This window comes from Anoplopoma fimbria, chromosome 3, assembly GCF_027596085.1.
Source record: "Anoplopoma fimbria isolate UVic2021 breed Golden Eagle Sablefish chromosome 3, Afim_UVic_2022, whole genome shotgun sequence".
Lineage (NCBI taxonomy): Eukaryota > Metazoa > Chordata > Actinopteri > Perciformes > Anoplopomatidae > Anoplopoma > Anoplopoma fimbria.
This window is the reverse complement of record NC_072451.1, coordinates 20704815-20725351: the sequence shown is the minus strand read 5'-3', so window position 1 is coordinate 20725351 and position 20537 is coordinate 20704815. Positions and strand designations below refer to the sequence as shown.

The following is a 20537-nucleotide window of genomic DNA, read 5'->3' as shown; positions in this document are numbered from 1 at the left end:
AACCCCTAAATTGGTTCCCTCTGCTGACATCATAGCTTTCTTGCAGATCGATCTGTTGACATGCAGGCTCAGTGGCTGTTAGGATATCATCAATAGCATTCTTAGGACTTTTCTCCCTGTTGGCTTAAGTTAGGCATGAATGCTCAAGAAAAAGCTCCTAAGTGGACATTGACTTTTGCCAAGCTACAGTTTTCAAGGAAACACATTTGTAAGCTTAACTATAGGCCACTTTGGGCTTAAAGTCATAAAAGTGCTATGGGTGAAACTAAACCAGCTGCGCTCACACGTCAACAGACCCATATCCATGAAAACTGAGCAAACTCTGAAAATGCCACACAAAAAAGGGAAATCACACATGGGACTTTTCTTTTTCTATCATGAATCATGATCACTTGTAAAATGTCACAATCAGTGTAACACTCACTTAATATCCCTTTTGGCTGAGTTTAGATAGTCAACTTATGAATTATGAATTAATTCACTGAATTAATTTAATGAATATACATCAACGGCAATTTAACTGACACAAGCAGACCTTCCATTTTTTCTCAACTAGTTAAACATTCTCATTACTGCACGTTGATGGTTTCAGTAGGCAGTAAGTCATTTCTGGAGACAAATGGGGCATCGTAGCCAGAAATATGTTAGCTGTGATAGCAAATAGAAACTGTACTGTATAAAACTCTTAACTCCAGTGAAGTGTCTCTCTAAACTGAAATTAAAGACCATGACGATTCTGATCACACTGATTCTGTGGCAACACCACAGTTATCACCACTGTTAACGCAGTACAATTCCTAAAAATGTCCAGAGCAGATTCACGAGCTCCACAACCCAAGAGGGCCTGTCCCTGAAGCCGGTAGTGATGCAGCACTTTGCTCAGGGACACGTCAGCAGGGTGGATACCTGCCAACCTAAGGCCCAAATCACTAGCACGACACACTGCTGCCTGTGAACCAAGAAGCAACATTTCAGTGTTTTGTCACCCACGTTCATTTGTCTAAAATATTCTCTAGTCACAGTTAGGGTGGATTTTACTAAGCATTTTCTGGTGTGTGTGTGTGTGCGTGTAGTAGAATAGTGGCTCCAAAAAACTAAGAAAAGCAGGTTTCGTGCACTAAATGATTCATGATCGTATTGGACTGGACATCTATGTGTGTGGGATACATCTCTAGACAGCTATAAGGATTAAATGCACCAGAAATTCACAGTTAAATCATATTGCAGTGTGTGATCTTTTAAAGTCAATGATTTAATTGATCTTTTTCAAGACACTATTTAGGTGGAGCCTTGAAATATGAGATCCTCGGTTGATTGCACGCACCTAACACAAGCGTACATATGCCAACTTGTCCCTCCACCAACAAACACACTTTGTAAAGCTTGCAGTGTTCATTAGATGCTAGGCTGCAGCAGGAGAGATGCACAGCTGCGCTTTGACAGGCGAGCATATTAAATGAGATCAGGTCTACCTGTGTCTGTGAAACCTCTTTTACACCATCTGTTTCTTGCATCAAGGCTGCAGATCATCAGGATCCATATTTACATTCAGTCTCACAGAACATTATTACGTGGGATACATCTGGTTGAATGTATTGTACTGAATACCTTAATATGTGTCAAAATGAAATTGCATACATTTTTAATGCATTTTAAGGACTAAAAGTGCTGTCACAAAACCAAAGAAACTCAAGTTGTATGCAGTTTCTCTTAACTTTCACACAAACGCCTCCTCTCACCTGAACTCTGGTGCAGAGTTGCTCTTCAGTCCATAGAAGCCAGCAGACAAGGTGAGCAGCCAATATGGCACAAACGCCCCATGTTCACACTCCAGGTACGGTGCCGACCACTTGATCTGGTTTTTGTCCAGAAGGTAACTTCCACTCTTGGTGCCCGATACCTCTGGGACTCTTCTGTGCACGTGTGGTCTCTTACCGTCCCTAAAGTCATTAAACCAGTCCGACTCCGGGCTCCTGCTCCTCAGCTGACGGTGTGCAAAACCTGACAAGTCCTGCAGCACCACCTCCTTCTCGCTCCTGGTCGCCTGGAGGAAAACGTTGGGGCCCGGCGTCGGCGTGTCGGCGTGGAACGTCACCACCGCCCTGTGGATTTTAGGGTCCCCCTCCAGGATACTCTGGACCAGTGCGTGGTACCAGTGGATGTCCCTCCGCGAGGTCTGCTCCCGGGACCTGTTGGCCTGCAGGATCACGTTCAGGAAGTTTGTTGCGTGGGCCACGGTGTCCAGGATGCTGTGCAGGGAGTAGTGGGAGGCGACGTGCAGGCCGCCTCGCAAGCTGCTCAGCTCGTACCTCCGTGAACAGTTGACCTGCCTGAGCGCCGACGAGTCCCCGGTGTGCAGGAACGCGGTCACCACCCTCGGGAGGTCCTCCTCGATTTTGTGCGCCACCACCGTGCGCTCGGTGGTGGGTAGCGAGTAGTAGGTCGGGTGTAGGGGCGGCTCTCTGTTGATGTTTTGGGTGCTGGAGACGGGCGGGTGCTTCTCTTCTCGTTCATTATCCGACCACTCAACGTAACCGTAGTGGGATCCCAAAACGAGCCCTGTTTGCAGAAGCAGCGGGACGACCAGGAGAGCCATAGCAGGTCCGTTTTCACCACAGGCGCAGAGAAGAAACCGTGGGCACTTTGCAATAACCAAGGCTTCTCTCTTTCTTCTACTGCTTCATGGTATTAGAAACACTTTAGGAAGCACACATCAGAGAAAAATCCTGAATCCCATACCCATGAATCAAGCTGAATCAGACGAAGCCCTCTCCACTTCCCGTTCTGGGCATCTTTTTATCTGCGAAAACACAGACTTTTCCTCTCTTCTTCTCCGTTTTTACCGTAGCAATATCCCATAACTCAAAGAAAACAACACTGCCTCCTCATCAGCCCGCATCCATTCAAGTGCAGCGACGCTATAAACGAGTGCGCACGGTCCTTTTGACGGTTCCTTTTTGACTCCTTCTCGGAGAAATCCATGTGAGAGGAGCAGGATGACGAGACGCGGAGCAAAATTTCTCTCCAAGTTACGCCCCTCCCAATATAACCCTAATAGGCCACTTAAAGTGTCGCCCATCGGTGCGTGTGGTTGTTTCTCACTGCCAGTCTGCCGGAGGTGGGCGGAGCGTGGGAAAGACCGGAGCTGTCCGGTGCTGAAAGAAGCAGCCGTAGGAAGAAAAGCGAGGGGGTGGTGGTGGTGGTGGTGGTGGTGGTGGTGGGGATCAAGGGCTGTCAGTGAGGAGGACGGAGGAGCAGCCTGTCAATTCAATCTGACAGGCTGCTACTTTAGATTATCTAAAAGAAAATACAAAAGAATAGTGTGAATGGAGGAGAGACCAACAAAATACATACATATAAAGTGTTCATGTTCTACTACTGAATATACAATATATACTTTTCTGTGTACAGTGTATGGTAAATGTAAGTACACATTACAGGTTTTGTCCTCCTGATTGTCCATACTGTAATTAAGCTATATAACCCCAGTTAAAGGGGGCTTTGGGAGAGATTTTGTTATCAAAAGTTGTGGGCCTAAGAATAGAGGATGTTGTATGCTGTACAGATTATTAAGACCCTTGAAGGTCATGATTTATCTTTACACATGCATTTACTGTTCCACACCTCCCGTTTGAAATGTAACTAGCAACACATGCTCTGAACTAAAGAATTGGCAGCGCTTGTTTGAACAAATTTGAGTCAAATTCAGAGTCAGCAACATTTTGTATTTTGAATCTGAAATATATAGACAATTTAGAATAATTGGAAGTAGAATAAAGCAGAATATAGCTTTTTAGGTCTCTCACAACTTTCATAGTTTGCATACTGGAGACCTAAACTGAAGCTTAGTTGCTTTATCTGTTGTTGAGAATACCAGATCCTTTTGCTGAGACACTCATTCAGCCAGCAGTGCAGAGGATAGATTGTTTTGTTTTTTGTCCTTCATGACTGGTGATCAGATGGAGAAATAAACACAGCAGTGGGTAAATGCAGCAATGTTCAGGAGCCAGAAATCAAAGCATATTCACCTCCAGCTCAGTTGGTGTGGAAATGAAAGTGGCAGGATGTGGAGGAGTTGTATAAAGGCGTCCATGATCAGTTCCTGTTGTTGTTGATAGTTTGGACTCCTGTACATGATGTATGTCAAGACTTTTAGACATTTTCATTACTTATTTGTAACATATCAAAAGTAAAGAAGTGCTCCTCTTTAGCTTCTAAGCATTATGAAGCCAATACGATTTGCATGAAAATGTGAGTTCAAACCACACAAACTGCAGGGATCACAATACCTGATCTTTTCAGGCTTTCCCAAAACTGAAATATCACGTTGTAGCATGAACTAACCCTTTCTTTGACAGAACTATGGGACTTAAGTAAGGACACACAAGAACGAGCACAGAGGTGTCCGTTTACTTTTGGAACATGCAGTGCATATGTTCTATATATTGTATCATACAAAATAATAATAATACAAATTATACACACATAAAAGAATATGTGAAAATGTGAACAAGGGAAGTCAGAGAGATGCCCATTTGGGTCACCGGCATCTCTTTCTCATTCACATTGATGAGAGAGGTTGGACATCCCACTTCAGATACTCCATGTGTTCATCTGTTGTTGATCATAAAAACAAACAAACATGAAGCTTTGTTTTTGTTGTAGTGCAAGACATTTTGTGTTAATGTGTCCGTCTCAGTCTGACATTCTCTGGGGCTCATCAGGAGTCGGCCCCGGACTGTAAATGGGCGTTGCAGTGTAAGGCTGGCCCTTGGGGTGACTCGCAGGCCGTTGCCATGGCAGTGGAAGGTGACGACCACAGAGATCTCCCCATGCTGCCTGCTGCAGCAAGAGATGAGGAAGGTAGCCTGTCTGGCTGTGTAAGACCTACAGTGTACACCTCTCACACACATTCACACTCGCAAACTGATCAATCTGTTCCAAATCAGACTGATATTTGGACATGATAAGGATAGATATTCATAAATGTAGATGGATAACTGGTGATAGAACAGATAATACTGACAAGGAAGTACTTGTAAGTCACTGAAATCAGTACGAACTCTTTCATTCATTTTGTACATTGGCTTAAATGACTAAGCAGCCTCAGGGCCCCATCAAAAAAGGTGTGTATGCGGTGGAGATGGTGAATTAGGTGGAGGGAAAGAGACAGTACCAAGCAGTGAGAGAGCATCAGAGGGAAGGAGACGAGAGGCTGTATGAAACGATCGCTCCTGCCCCCTCTATTTCATCTTCTTTTACAAGCTGCACTGCCTCCCCTGGCCCGATGAATATTTGATAGGCATTTGCTGCTTCTTCTGCATGCTTTACAACTTGAATCCGTACAACCGCAACAGCGGATGAGAGGCTGCTGTACCAGCCGTTCTTTCACCCACGCTCTCTGTTCTCCCAGAGGTTCCTTTAGATTTCCTCAGAAAAGAGCAAGTAAAGAAGAAGAAAAAAGCTCATGAGGAAAAGAGTATTTCCTCTGAAGCTTCTTCTGTTGTTTTCTTAAGTGCATGCTGGGATCTGATGTGTTACCGCAATCATGCAAGGAGCTGTATTTGGAATGAAACAAGTAGAGTTGCTGTCAGTGGGAAGGTGACCAGTGCTCAATAGATAAGTTTACAGTGTCTTGCTTTGAAGTCTGTGTTGTAATGAAATCTTGCGGACATCATCATTCCTTACAAGTGTATGGATGTGCAGTTTATGCCCCAAATTAAATTTTCATTATACAACACAGGGTTGCACATCTCAACTAATTTGAAGCCCATTTGCTACACAAGAAGAACCACTAACAAAACTGAAATCATAATGCATTCCTGTAGTTCCTTTTCCTTTTTTCACCAACAGCATCAACAAAACAATTCTCTGGGCAATATGGTCAACATCTTACCATTCAAAATTTAACATCAGGGATGCCGGAGCCGGTCATTTTCAGAGGCTAAAATGTTTTTTTCAAATTCTATAGAGTCATATTTCTTCAAACTCCTATGCAATTTGAATACGTATGAATTATGGTATTTAATTGCTCCTTTCACTGAAGCAGTTTACTGTCATAACAGCATCTTCTGATGTTAAAGGTTTGTTTTCAACCCCAGCTCTCCATCTGAGCTCATGTAGAAGATTTTAACAACCTAATGCATGAAATATTTTTGAATCTTTGGTTGTATGTGCAGCTTCTGTAAGTATAGCAAGTCTGTTGGAACCTATGCTTGCTGACTTGGTTTAACCTCAGTTTAATGTGGTGATGGATTGGCTACTAAAGTTTCCTTCTTGGACCATGCATCTTAGAGGGTATCAGGAGGGTAACCAAGAGTGATAAGAAAGAATGAAGGGAAGATGATGAAAATAAGAAAAACGTGACCTTTTCAAGCTCCATTTTATCTTTGACTTTTAGCAGAATTCTGAGTCAAATTGGCCAGTTTTGTGGTGGTATAAAACAGAAACAGGCCATCAAGATTAAGAAAAAGTAGGACAGTCATACAAGTTTCAAAGTAATGACATTGTCAAATACCAATGCTTTGGCTGCCAGGTTACCTAGCCTACCTTTCCCATGGTACAGTCTGCAAAAGGAGGGACAGTTCAATCCACTAATGCTGGTGAAAATAACATTTATTTAAAAGGACCCATCGCTGGTCTTGCTTACTTTGCAGGACCAGTGATGTGTCCTTTTCTGTTGGTGATTATGTTCCTTCTCCTGCCTGTAAGTCATAAGGGTCCCCCAGTTCTGTCCTGGCTTCAGTACCAGTACAATATATGCTCCCCCTTGGTCATATTAGTTTAGTTCAGCAATAGTTCAATACTGTTTCCAACAACAGCTATACTTGTCACAGGTGTATTTAGGACCCAAATGCAGTACGACTCACTCAAAGAATTGTTGGTATGAGCTTTATTATTAAGCACAGGGAGATCGTACAACCAGCAGGAAACCAGGCACGAGTCGACTCACACAGCGAAGTCAAGCCGGGGAAACGCCAAGCAGCAACGGGAACAGGCAGACAGAAACCAGGAGGAGCAGCAGAGGCAAAACTCGTGGTCGGGGACAGAAGGCTGAGATGTTTACCGGGACAAAGACGAGGCAGAAGAGTCCAAGAAAGTTGGACTAACACCGAGGTCGGTAACAGGAGATCAGGCCGAGGGTAAGCGCTGTGTGTGTGTGTGACTGGAGCTTATATACTAAGTTGAGCTGATGAGTTGGGAGTGGCTGGCAGGTGAGTGTGAGGCAGAATGACAGGGGAGTATGGAGCAGAACTGTGACAATACTGATAACACCAAGCTGTAAGTATTGATAAACCAGAAAGGCACATATTCAGTGTATTTATTATAGTGTGTATTTATTATAGTGTAACAGCAGCTGAGACTTAATTCAATCATATAATTAATCCAATTACATCTTATCACGTCAGCTTTATTTGACGGACACTGCTGCATGGGTGGGTAAATATAATTAGAAACCAGATGTTTCCACAGACAGGCTGATGGGGTTCTGTGGAAAGTGTCAGAAAGTATTTGCATTGTGAAGTTGTCAGTGAGGAAGTGGGGTCAAAGGTCACAATATGTAGGGAGTTGAGTAAATACAGTCTTTGCAAACTCATGTTGTTATAAACCTCAATGACATGTGACAGTTATGAGCCGCAGGTAATATTGTATTCTCCTCAATCATGCAAAGCTCTTACTCCCAATGACGTTATATCAACTTCACTAATGAAGGCATGCGTCAGTGTCTGTGCATGAGGTGTGCAAGACATTCTGGGCCTTAATAAAGGTGAGACACGAGGACTACTTTTACATCCTCAGATGTCTGAAAACCCCATCTGACTGCACACATGCACCTAGCCAAAAATCACCTCCATATTATACTGTGTGTGTTTGTGTGTGTGTGTGTGTGTGTGTGTGTGTGTGTGTGTGTGTGTGAGTGTGTGTGTGTGTGTGTGTGTGTGTGTGTGTGTGTGTGTGTGTGTGTGTGTGTGTGTGTGTGTGTGTGTGTTCATAAAGGAGGCTTCACAAGTTGTCTTGTACTGTGCAGGCGTGAAAAGACAGGTGTGAAATAAGCTTGTCAGGAGAGAGAAGAGAATCACAATCTAATATAGGGGATAATTTAGATAAACAACACAAGCTTTCACACAACCAGACATCACACAAACATCTGTCTGACTGATTTTTAAGTTTACTTTTTTTCCTATCGTTTCAATCTGACAGGACTGACACACACACAACAATGTGTCCCTGTAAAGTGAAATATTTAGTCTTTGCTTCCCTCTGGAGGTTGCTTGTGTCCCTCTTTACTACCAGTCAGGCGCATTCAGTGGTCGTATTTTGGTTTTATGTTTTTATGTTACCAAACATTTCAGTGATTATTAAATAGCCTAATTAATTCAGGGTTTGATAAATCAAATGCCATAATCTACGTAGCAACATAAATATCTCTGAATAATATTTTATAAGAGGACACGCCCAATATGTATTGTAGAATAGTAGTTTATATTACTACAGATTTTTTTTTGTTGTCGCGAAATCTTGCGGCGTTTCTGTGCTTTTCGGCGAGTTGTGCTTTTTCCGACAGCACTCGAAGACAGCATGACTGGAACCTCTCATGACGTCGGAGGAAGTGAACGCACCAGCTAGCATTTTGTTCCCCACGACAGCTAAGTTACATAACGTACACGCAGTGAATAAGGTAATGTTTAAGATGTTCGGTGTGACAGTCTTTTCATCCGTTTCAGGTCGTTATTGTGCTGTGGTTTGACATACGAGAAGTTAGATAACGGTAAACCAAAACCTGCCGTTTGCAGTTAGCATAGCTGATGCTAGTCAGGCACTGCTAATAGCTGCTAGCTAACGTTTGTAAGCTGCTAGGTAGGGTATGTTCAGAAGACATCCTGAGTTTATCTGTACGTTAAAGACAAAGACAATGGGATGACTCAGAGTTCATCCCAATGTACGTGGACTTTAGGTCATATCAAATGCATTAACTTTTTAGGCACGTTTACGTTAGTAATTATAACTATCGCTAAACTACTTTACGTTAGTAATTATAACTCGCTAAACTGCTTTATGGTTGACGTAAGAGGACTGCGTTACACAACAACACATCAGCTCCTGAATTATAGCAAGAGCTTTCATTTTCTGTATCTTAATATTAATTAACAAATCTCCTATTTTTAATATACTTTGTAAGTCCTCAGAATTGTAAACATTTGTTTCCCAAGTAAATCTCTCTGATTGAAAGTTATGCATACTGTAACTCGTGCTAGAAGGGTGGCCCTATTAATGTATGTAATTTCCCTTTTCAGAGACAGCATCTTTAAGGGTTGCCACATGGATTCTCCTCGGCAAGCGAATAACCGAGAGCCAAAGCGAAGTCAGAATCGGACAAGCAATCCTCCTCAGAAAGATGCCTACGCCAGGCTCCTCAACCAGCACTGCAGCAGCAAATTCCGTCTGTATATGGAGCAATATGCAAAGGACACAGCATTTCAAAGGGAAGGAAGTGAGCCGAGCACCCTGCTCAAAGCCCAGAGTGACAGGCAGAACATACCACAGCGAAAAAGGGACCAAGTGTCCAATGATTTCTCTGATTCGAGTGACTTCTCCCCCTCTTCCATGAAAAGTAAAGGAGAAGAGAGTTCACTGTCATTGTACATGGAGAAACTAAGCACCCGCGGTGCTCAGCAGGACTGTGAGAGGAAGCAGGGTGTGTCTGACCGACAGCGATGGGGACAGAGAAGAGACACAGCCACCAGCCAAGATGGAGACGTCGAGTCTGGGGAGGAACTTGGCTCTTTAAAACCTAACGAATCAAAGAAACACCAGAAGCAGCAGAAGAAAACCAAGGAGTCTAACAAAGATGTTACCTCAAAAGAGACTGACTCATTTGTTGGACGTCCCCAGTCCCCAAATACAGCTGGTACAAGTGGACAGGAGCAAGAGAAGGTGAAGAGGTCAAAGAAAAAAAAACTTTTAAGGCAACCAGAGGAGGAGAAAAGCGGCGAAGAGACGTTACAATCTGCTGTTGACACTCAGATGTCAAGGCCCAAGTCCCCTCATGGTAAAGAGAAAAAACTGCAGCAGCCCAGAGGTAAATTGTACTATAAGTTTTTGAGATGTTGATTCTCAGCAGGTGAACACACATTGTATTAGTTATGATATTTTAGTTGTACACATATGATGGATGAAATCAATTAGTATAATATTTTTCAGCTTCAAGTGCCAATTATCCGGCTGACAAGAGTAAGAACAGAGGACCCAGAGGATCAAAGAAACAAGTTTTTGAATCCTACATGACACTGGAGGAGGTTTCCCATGGCCTTAAAAGAGGAGAACTCATCGAGGTAGAAACCCAGAGTTACTGTTCCTGACCTGACACTGTATTAAAATCTATATTGAGTATGGATAGGATTACTCAAGCTTGTCAAACTATTAAAGCAGTGAATATCACAATATACTTGTAGATTAATTTCTAAATTCTACTCGCTTTCTCTGCAGGGACAGTTAAGAATCAACCCAAAGAAATACCACGAAGCTTTCATCCCATCCCCTGTAAGTTCAACCCAAAAGGAATTTCACAATTAATGTTTTGCTGCCTCAACAACTTGTTAAATGGGTTCCATAAAAGCACATTATAACAATTATCTACAGTATACTGTGAGAAGGATATAACTTGGCATTTGATTTCATTGTATCAGCTAGTTCATTAACATCTGTCTTCAAAAGTTTACAAAGTTCAAGACAGGCAGGAGACGTCGAGCAATCTCTTTTTATTTTTGCAGAATGACACACGAGATATATTCCTGGATGGGATCGTGGCTCGCAACAGATCCCTGAATGGAGACATAGTGGTCGTGCAAATCCTCCCTCGGGAGCAGTGGAAGGTAGACTACACTTACCTATCTATGTACAATATGATTTTAGTTAGTAATAGGCATGTTTTAAACTTTGACATCAGTTTGATTATTGTAACAGGCTCCATTTTAGCTCTACAAGACAGCAAAACACACCAGTTCTGAGTGTGTCAGAGGATGATGAATGTTTGTCTGTTTAGGTTGTGAGGTCAGATACTGAGGGTGAGGGCACCAGTGAGTCAGAGACCCAGAAAGAAAACATGGTGCAAACAGCACAGAAGAGGCCTCATAGTATTGTGGAAGACCAGTGCAGTGACCAGGATGAACTCATCCGCAAATTGCAGAATACCACCCTCACTGAAACAGGTACTGTGATGGAGTTGTGATTATAGCAGCTATTGCCAGTCCCAATTAACATAAGTATTGAATTATAATTATTCAGTCTGTATTTGGTAATGGTCCGTAAACAATGTGTTTGATGTTTATTAACTGTTCTGAAGAGATTATAAATGCACAGGAGAAAAATAAAAATAAAGGCAATAGTTCTGGTAATACATCTACATTTTTCCTTTCATCTGATGAAAATAGGGAAACATCTGGAAGACCCCTCAACCCCACGGCCCAATGGGGAAGTACTCCAAAAGACCGCTAAAGTGAGCGTCTTGCCTATCTGTTGTGCTGTACTTCTAACTCAACCCTTTTTTCCACCAAGAATTTTCCAGATAGAATTACCACAACAAGCAGAGTTTATGCCCCAGCTCATCAAGCAGCAGTAGGGGCATAAGGTTCTATGTGACTTGTTTGCCTAACCATTCAACAACTCAAAAACTTAACAATTCATCTGGGTACTACACAATAAAGGCTACACATTTCTAGTCTCTGAAAGGCTGTAACTATATAGAAATAAACTAAAATGGTGACTGTTTGCATGAACATTATCTCAAGATCACAAAAGTATTTGTCACATGTGTTCAGGATATATAAATGCACTTATTTGTCTTCTAGGTGGTGTACATTGTTGAAAAGAAACACTCAAGAGCTGTGACAGGCTTCCTGAAGTTCCTACCAGATAAGCCTTTTGCAATGTTCTCTCCTGTGGACCACCGGGTGCCACGGATTAACGTTCTCCTAGATAACTGTCCCGAAGACTTCACTTCCCGCCCGGGCGACTACACCAACACCTTGTTCATATGTCGGATCACCAACTGGGCAGCTGACAGCAACTTTGCAGAGGGGTGAGTGTTATATATTCAAAGCTTGATGCAGGGGACCATTTTAACAACCACGCTGACTCTCCCCTAATTGTTTTCTCCAGTCAACTTGCTAAGACACTGGGTCAGGCCGGAGAAATCGAGCCAGAGACGGAGGGCATCCTGATAGAGTACGAAGTCGATTTTTCTGAGTTCTCAGATGAGGTGTTGAACTGTCTACCCAAGAACCTGCCCTGGACCATCCCTGCTGAGGAGATGAGCAAAAGGAGAGACCTGAGGTAGCACTGTGAAGCCAATACATGCTTATATAGCTCAACAATTTTTCTCTTTTTATGAGTATGTTTTCTGAGTGGGAACATGCTACAGGAGCCAGATCCAGCTTTGCACTAAAGGAGAGATGTGAGCTCTGTAGATTCTGACTGCTAACACATGACGGCTGTATTTATTTTGCTGATAACTGAGTTACTGAGAACTTCAAACTTTGCCATCTATTTAGTTTTAATTTAGGACTTATATGTATATGATTCACAAAGCACTGTTTTATCACGTGTAGGAAGGAGTGTATCTTCACCATCGACCCGGCTACTGCCAGGGACCTGGACGATGCTCTGTCCTGTAAACGGCTCCCTGATGGTAAACGACCTTAACTTAAGAGCTTAGTATTAATGATAGATTCTGATTCTAGATCTAGATACTGTTTTTCCTGTGGGATATAAGGTTGTGACATAGTCTGTCTTTTTTAACGCAGGTAACTTTGAGTTGGGAGTTCACATTGCTGATGTGAGTTATTTTGTGGAGGAGGACAACGCTCTCGATACCATCGCCAGCCAACGAGCAACTAGTGTGTACATGGTTCAAAAGGTGATTGCTCATTGATCATCCTCAGTGGTGTATTTGAAACTACTAGTTGATCTGACCTCATTGTGTTGCATTTTATGTTTTTGGGGAATTTCTTTCAAATATCCCACCAAGTCAAATGGTGATAAATGATTGACAGACTGCTGATGTGATGACTGTGATTTCTCAGTTGTAGCTTAATAAACATAGCTGTCATGTTTTTTTCTTCACCACTCAACGTGTTCATGTGTTTGTCTCATCCAGGTGATCCCCATGTTGCCCAGGTTGCTGTGTGAGGAGCTGTGCAGTCTGAATCCTCTCACCGACAGACTCACTTTCTCTGTCATTTGGAAAATCACACCGGAGGGGAAGGTATGACCAATTTAAACTTCATGGACCTGTTAGAGCTGCACTCAGACATGAAAGATGAATTTCACAGGTTGATTAAGCTTAAATTGTGATTGCATTTGCTATTTTTCTGTTTGGTTTATCATCTCACTGGTTCCACTTGCCCTAACTCCTTCCCCCCAGATCCTGAGTGAGTGGTTCGGCCGCTCAGTTATCCGCTCCTGCGTGAAGCTGAGTTACGACCATGCTCAGTCCATGATCGATGCCCCTGAAAAGATGTTCTCTGCCGAGGAGCTGCCACCTGCCGACCCTGAGCACCCCATTGATGAGATCCACCAAGCTGTGCTCAACCTGCACGCCATTGCCAAGAACCTCCGGGGTCAACGCTTCTCAGGAGGAGCCCTCAGACTGGACCAGGTTAGCCCTCTTTCCCTTGTGTTTGACTCTTGGTAGACATTTGTTTCATTGTATTTGTAGCTGTTGATCATGGTTTTAGCACTCTACTCATGTTACCTTTTTTTCAAAATAGAAGATAATTGAATAGTTTTTTAGAAAGCATTTAACAAAGATTTGAGCTGGTTTACATGATTTAATCCAGTAACATTTATAGAATAGAAAAATGGATTGAAATAAGACTATTTATTTGTCAACTCTCTGGCATTATTTTCACATACATGCCTTGTGTTTTTTGTTTCAGTTGAAACTGTCCTTCACCCTGGACAAAGAGACAATGATGCCTCAAGGCTGCTACGTTTACCAGTACAGAGACAGTAACAAGTGAGTAACAAACCCTCCTTGGATACATCTCTGTCTGTATCCCTTCTGTTAAATTTTTTTTCCCAAAATGAAATTTAATTTGCCATGTATATAAACTTCTCGTCTAAATCATTCTGGACTGCTTGAATGTCAGTCCTCCTTTTGTTTGTGTTTCTTTTTTCTACCGCTCTGGTCATTTAACCACAGTATCGTTCATATCTGTGTTCTCTAGGTTGGTGGAGGAGTTCATGTTACTGGCTAACATTGCCACAGCCCACCACATCTACAAAAGATTCCCCCAGCTGGCCCTGCTCAGACGCCACCCTCCACCAAAGGCCAAAATGGTGGATGAGCTGCAGGAGCTTTGCGACCAGTTGGGAATCGACATAGATCTCTCCTCTGCAGGAGCGTTGAATGTCAGTACTCACAATACAGCAATTTCTAATCTCTCAGAAAAACAAAAATAATATTTTTTCCTCAATCAATGTACCAGGCACAAGGTTTAGATTTTCTTTTAGTGATCATATTTAAAATTGCAGCATCAAAGGAATTATATTTCTTATCCATTTGATGATTTTTTTAAAAATTGTTTCATATGTGTGTATTTCACAGGGGATCTGAAGCTCAATTAGTGATTTGAAAAAGCTTTAGTTATTTAATTGACTCAAAATGATCTACAAAAATAAATTGAAAACCATCATTAAAACCTTTTTTCTGCTCTTCCGACATGCAGAAGACTCTTAACACTGCTCTTGGTGATGATGAGTATACCACTGCCAGAAAAGAAGTCCTCACCCACATGTGCTCCAGACCCATGCAGGTTAGAGCCAAGTGACTGCTGCTGAAAGTCACCCTTCTCTTTTACATCCATTTATCGTTATTGTTTGGAATACATTTGCTTTTTTTATCCGTTTAATGACAGTGTCTTCAAAAATAGGAAAATGAGATGCCCACTGTCATGTCATAGTTGTTTCCTTTAATAAAAACGTGTCTTCTTAAAAATAGGGATGGGCATTTCAGGCAAAAAGGATATTTGGTAATTGTTTAGAACTGTTTGATCTTTCTTTCATTATAAAAGTTGCATTAACTATTTGATTTTTTTTTTTTAAAGCATAATTTAAGGATTATTTGGAAATAATGTCCCATCCCTACTCGACATAATACAGAAACTATTATTTTCTTTTTTTTTATTAAAACTGAATATGTACTATTTTTAACACCAAACCTTTTCAATGATATTTCTGTACGTTTCTGTATTTAATGTGGGTTATTGTTATTTCGCAGATGGCGTTGTACTTCTGTACTGGTGAACTTAAAGACGAGAAATTGTTTAAGCACTACGCTCTCAACGTTCCTCTCTACACTCACTTCACATCGCCCATCAGGCGCTACGCTGACATCGTTGTCCACCGACTCCTGGCTTATTCACTGGGTGCGTACTTTCTCTACTGATGTCTCTTTTAGACACACAAATACCAACACACACATTTAAATTGATAACAGAATGTCCTGTTTGCTTCATACAGTGTTGCGGTTGTTTTGCAGGACATGTCTTGTTGATGATGTAGAATTGAAATGCAGGAGAGAACAAAGCAGCCTCAGATCTCACATTGAGTTGATGCATTGTTTGTGCTGTTGCCTTTGCCATTGTTTCTGACCTTCCTGCTTCTGTCGATTCCTAATGTGCGTGTGTGTCAGTTTGAAATGTGTGAATTATTCTTTTCATTATGTACATGTCTGTTGATTGTTTACATGCAGATTGTGGGCCTAGATTGGGGCTGTCAACAGAAGAAGTCCAAAAACAAGCATCACGCTGTAATGACAGGAAGACTGTGTCCAAGAGAGTCCAGGAGCTCAGCTCTGAGCTCTTCTTTGGAGTGTTTGTAAAGGTGGGTAGCTAAATCGCAGGTGCTACAAATACTTTTCTCTTTCTTTGTAAGCTTTGTGTTTACATTGTCCTCTTCGCTGCTGTAGCCCTGGTTTATAAAAATGTTAGATTTACTTTAAATACTTCATCAACCACATCATAAATTAATCGTTTATTATTTATAACTAATGTTATAGAGATTTAGATACATATCAAATACATACATTTTGTTTCACACTTCATATTATTCAGTGTTCATAATTATATTGTTGGGGACTTTAGCTTTGATGTTGGGTGAAGTGAGTTGAGTTGGAGCTTATTTGGTTTCCTCCTCAAAAGAAAAAGTGTTCAGCCATTCAACTGGATGATAAATGTAAATTTACAAGGTTTAAACCAGTGCCTTAAAACCAGGCTCAAACCAAACCATCAACATACTGAAGTATTTTTTGGGTCTGTGCCACAGGACTGTGGGCCTCTGGACTCTGAGGCCATGGTGATGGGGGTGCTGGACCAGTCCTTTGATGTGCTGGTTCTCCGATATGGAGTGCAGAAACGTGTCTACTGCAAGGTGAGCTCCAATACACTCAATTTAAAGAGAGCAATATAATAGTAGTTTGGTGATAACGCACAATAATAATAATAAGTAATAAATAAGTTTGAACAGCATATACAGTGTGTACAATATGACTGCAAAAGGCACAGGCAGAGGCATAATGCTTATATATGACTATCCTACATTCTTATCATGCAGTTCACCTTTACTGCTGGATGCTGGAAATACTGAAATATGCCCTTTGGAACTTATTACGTCTAGGAAGTGTATTTCACCATTTATCTATCTATTTGTTTCTACCTTCAGTCTGTTGCGGGCCTGGACTCATTCCACCATCGTAAGGTTGGGAAGAAATCTGAGCTGACTCTGGTCTGGACATCAGAGGACCCAGAGAAAGCCCCGGTTGAGCAGGTGAGAACTGCAGACACTGAAAATGCTTGTGTCATGGTAAAGCCTATCAATAGGAAATATAAATATTATTCAAAATAAACACAAATGGAGAAATTAATCTCAGGTTTCACACAGAGAAGCTAGCAATATATTGAATACAAGATCCTCCCAGATATTATAGACCTCCTTTAAGCAGCTCTCTCCAAGGAATGTTGTTTTTAAATTTAGATTCTAAAAGTTATTGAAAGCATAAAGATAAAAAAAACTGGAGAAAACAAGATTACTAGCTTTCTCCTAGAAGAGATGGACCATCTAGCTGGGGTAAGGATAGGTAGAAAGTGTCTTGGAACAAGCAAGTTGAAAGAATGCAACAAATGGCAATATTCATAATTCTTTTTCTTTCCACTTGCAGGAAATTTCAATCTTCACATTAGTGGAGGTGCAGCTCAAAGCGGACGGTGCGCCCATGAAATACAGTGCAGTGCTCAAGAGGCCCGAGGAGAACGAGTCGTAAACGCAGAAATGTGCTGAAGAGCACGCAAACACTTGTATGGAACTTTTGAATTGCACATTTTCCTTTTGTTGATTGGTAGAACAAGTAGTAGATTAGAAGCAGTTTTGCGGTGGTAAGCAGGTGATCAGGTCAGAGTCACACTTCAATTGAAGTTCCCACTGAATTTCAGTCTTAACATGAAAGCCCGTTCCAGAGGTATTTATTGTGTTTTAATATCCTTTGATTTGCTGAAAGGAACATTTTTTCCAACTTTTCTTTTGGTTTCCATTCATTTCCACAATACATGGAAGGCCACATTTATAGACATACAACATGTACCCATCTATGGCATAAAAGGCAAGTGGGCTTTTCTTTCTTCAGAAATGAATAGAAATGGAAGTAGAAGTAATGCAATGTTTTTCAAAATGGTTAACAATGTGACAAAAATCATTTATAGTATGCGTTTTAAAACATGTAAACTCTGATGTTCTAATTTGTGCCTTGACGATATCACTGATAAGCAACCTGTTTTATGTTATTCAGTGGATGAATTTCAAATTGAATTGTGACCCAGGTCTGACAGGAAAAGAACCAAGGCAGCATTAGTTGTATTTTGCTGTTGTTTATTGACCTTTTATGAGGACAGTATTGATGTGATATAACTGTTGTACACAGTCTGTGTGATTTTCAGTTTAATATCAATATATTTGTGTTTGCAAAGCAATAGAGTACACCACACTACTGACGTTTACTTATTCCGCTGGCTTGACTTGCTACGCTGGCTGTAAAATCACTTCTTGTGGCCTGAGTGAAGCTACTCGGATCAAACATTACAAATGTAGCAGCAAGTAAAACCTTTGACTACATCAGATTAACAGAAGAAGTATATTAACATTTGCAAAAAGACAAAATAACTGCTACCACATGCCATTCAGGATTTTTACATTGATTTATGTATTTATAGTGTTTTATATGGGAATATTTTTTTTATTTCTTCTTGTGTGTGAATGAAGGGCTTCTTCAGGCCTTCCATGTCACAGTCATGAAGAACAGCTCATAGGAGTTTTCATTTGACTTGAATTCTTAAAGATATTGTTCTTGTCTAAACTGAGGCACGTGTTCTGTACTTGGTTGCAAGACGGGCCAAAGCTTAATCATTTCTTAACTAATCGTTATTGTTTTTAATAGAAAACATAGGAATACTTTGAAATGCTGCTGAAAGTGGTTGGTGGCCTTGAGATGTTTATGAGCTCATGTGCTTCCAATTGTTGTTTGTGGGTTTTCTTTATGCTCAGAGTCAGTCAGTCAGACTGGATTTGAGCAGCAGAAATACTTTATAAACCTCATTAATATCAACTGTGAATGTCAGCCTTAATTTAATCGAGTGGGGGAAAAAAACATTTTTTTGTGAAGGTGCATATTTTTAAGTGTTTGTGTTTGCCTCCCATTTTGCTTTAACTGAGTCGGCGTGCCTCTTTAGTGCCATGTGGTGTCCTAAATCAGCTGCTACCTCTGCACAATGTTGTTATATTTTTGGATCTCAAATCTCATTTGTTTGACAAAAAGTCACAGTTTTTGGAAATGCCATGAGCTAATGTTTTTAAGTTATTTTTGCTCACATGGACTGTTAGTTTGTGATGTGACCTTTACATGTATTTTAAACCAGCAAGTTAAATGTTTGTGCAAAACAAATGTACTGACTTAGTAGAATGTGTTTCTGTGAGTAGGGTTCAAAATAATAATAATAATCAATTCTTAAGTTTTAAAACCTGAGAATGCAGTTAAGTCAAAAGAAAATTAAATTACAACTTCTGTGTCTTTTGCAAAGTTATATTGTGAGATGTAACTTTGATTCTGGTCTGTATCCAAAGTTAATTTGTACTCTGCTAAACCACCTTTAGGAGCAATAGATAGTTGTCCTTGTCAATTGGCAAATAAATACAAACGAGAACCTCAAACCGTGTTGTTTTCTGAATTCCAGTTTAAAGATGACTGCGTGCTGGTGGTGATGCTGAGTCACTGCAGATAAGGAGGATACGCCAAGCAGTGCGTGATCCTGCTGTCAGTGACGCACTGATGACCCGAATGACTAAAATGTGGCACTGCCCTCTTCTGTTTAGTGTATGTTGCGAAGGAACACAGATGATCTCTGCGTCTTTTATTGCGAGGGAGTGTTTGTAATTTATCCACCATAAACCCACTGCACCAGCATCTAGAAGATAATGAGGAGTAGAGCCGTGTCACAGTTGATGACTGCGCCTTTATAAGATATAGGTGTTGTATAAATCCACACCCCATCAAATAATACTTAGTAACAATAAAAGGCTTTTCAGTATTTATTTATTTTTTACTGAACATATGAGGACCAATTACTTTAGTGTGCCGCATCCTCCTGAAATTTTAGATCTGCTTAAAGCTGCTATAAAATATATAGTTTTTTATTAACAATGGATCACATGACTTATTATACATAAAAGGGCCATTTGTAGTGAGGAACACAAAGAGAACAACTGATTTAATCCAGAACTCTACCCTTAAGAGCATTATACTCTGAAGTCAAACTTTTTTCAACTGAGCAACTTTCATGGTTATGAACTAGGCACCACCTCTATCGCTGTATCCAGTTCTTTTTACACATCCATGAGTAAAACCCTTTAGTGTATTTAATCAAGGATTTATTTTTATTTGCTACAAATTCAACTTAACTAACTTAAAGTTTAGACAGATGAGTTGAGACAGGTACTGTAGCTAATCTTTGTTTTAAGAACAAATTACCATCACCAAATTTAACAGAACAGTAGCACGGGCAAAGTGTTGTTTACGATTGTTTTATTTTCCTCTCTGACTTGAGGAGATTTCCTTATCAGAGCTAAACACACTGACGCCAGTGTATGCCCACAGTGACTCCCATTTCAGCCAAGTGTACTCTGACGTTAAACCAGCACGACCATATGACTTTCGTTTTATAGTAGTGCAGATAACTCACATTTTCCGATCAGAGGGAGGTCTTCCCTAAAGGTATGAAGTCCAACTTCTAACCCGACACAGTAGATAACTGATAGCATTTCATTACAATTGTACCAAATACAAATAATAAGCCTAAAGTTGGTCCTCATTCTATTTGAAAGATAGTTAGTTTAATCTCATATTTATATCTTTATTGCCATGACAGTGCCTCAGATTCCTCCTCTAATTTACACAGCCAGAGTCCAAAGGCTGCACATAAATTCATTACAAC

The 20537-nt window shown here is 40.9% G+C and overlaps 2 protein-coding genes across 2 annotated transcripts in view; one reads left to right on the top strand and one right to left on the bottom strand.

Annotated features, from left to right (window-relative positions):
- The window catches only part of LOC129089220 (probable G-protein coupled receptor 158), a 49396-nt gene extending 46800 nt beyond the window's left edge, over window positions 1-2596 (bottom strand). The window contains exon 1 of the mRNA XM_054596611.1: window positions 1740-2596. Coding sequence (XP_054452586.1) covers window positions 1740-2596 — 857 coding nt within the window. The remainder of the gene's footprint in view (window positions 1-1739) is intronic.
- A 5869-nt stretch (window positions 2597-8465) lies between these two features.
- Window positions 8466-19249, top strand: dis3l2 (DIS3 like 3'-5' exoribonuclease 2). Its single transcript, XM_054596299.1, has 21 exons — window positions 8466-8680; window positions 9297-10081; window positions 10204-10334; window positions 10489-10542; window positions 10773-10874; window positions 11045-11210; window positions 11433-11497; window positions 11850-12079; window positions 12160-12333; window positions 12609-12688; window positions 12804-12916; window positions 13157-13264; window positions 13424-13657; window positions 13938-14017; window positions 14229-14412; window positions 14730-14816; window positions 15281-15428; window positions 15755-15885; window positions 16327-16431; window positions 16723-16827; window positions 17219-19249. The coding sequence occupies exons 2-21, from the start codon at window positions 9322-9324 to the stop codon at window positions 17318-17320; spliced, it is 3159 nt and encodes a 1052-aa protein (XP_054452274.1). The 5' UTR covers window positions 8466-8680; window positions 9297-9321; the 3' UTR covers window positions 17321-19249.
- The last annotated feature ends 1288 nt before the right edge of the window (window positions 19250-20537 follow it).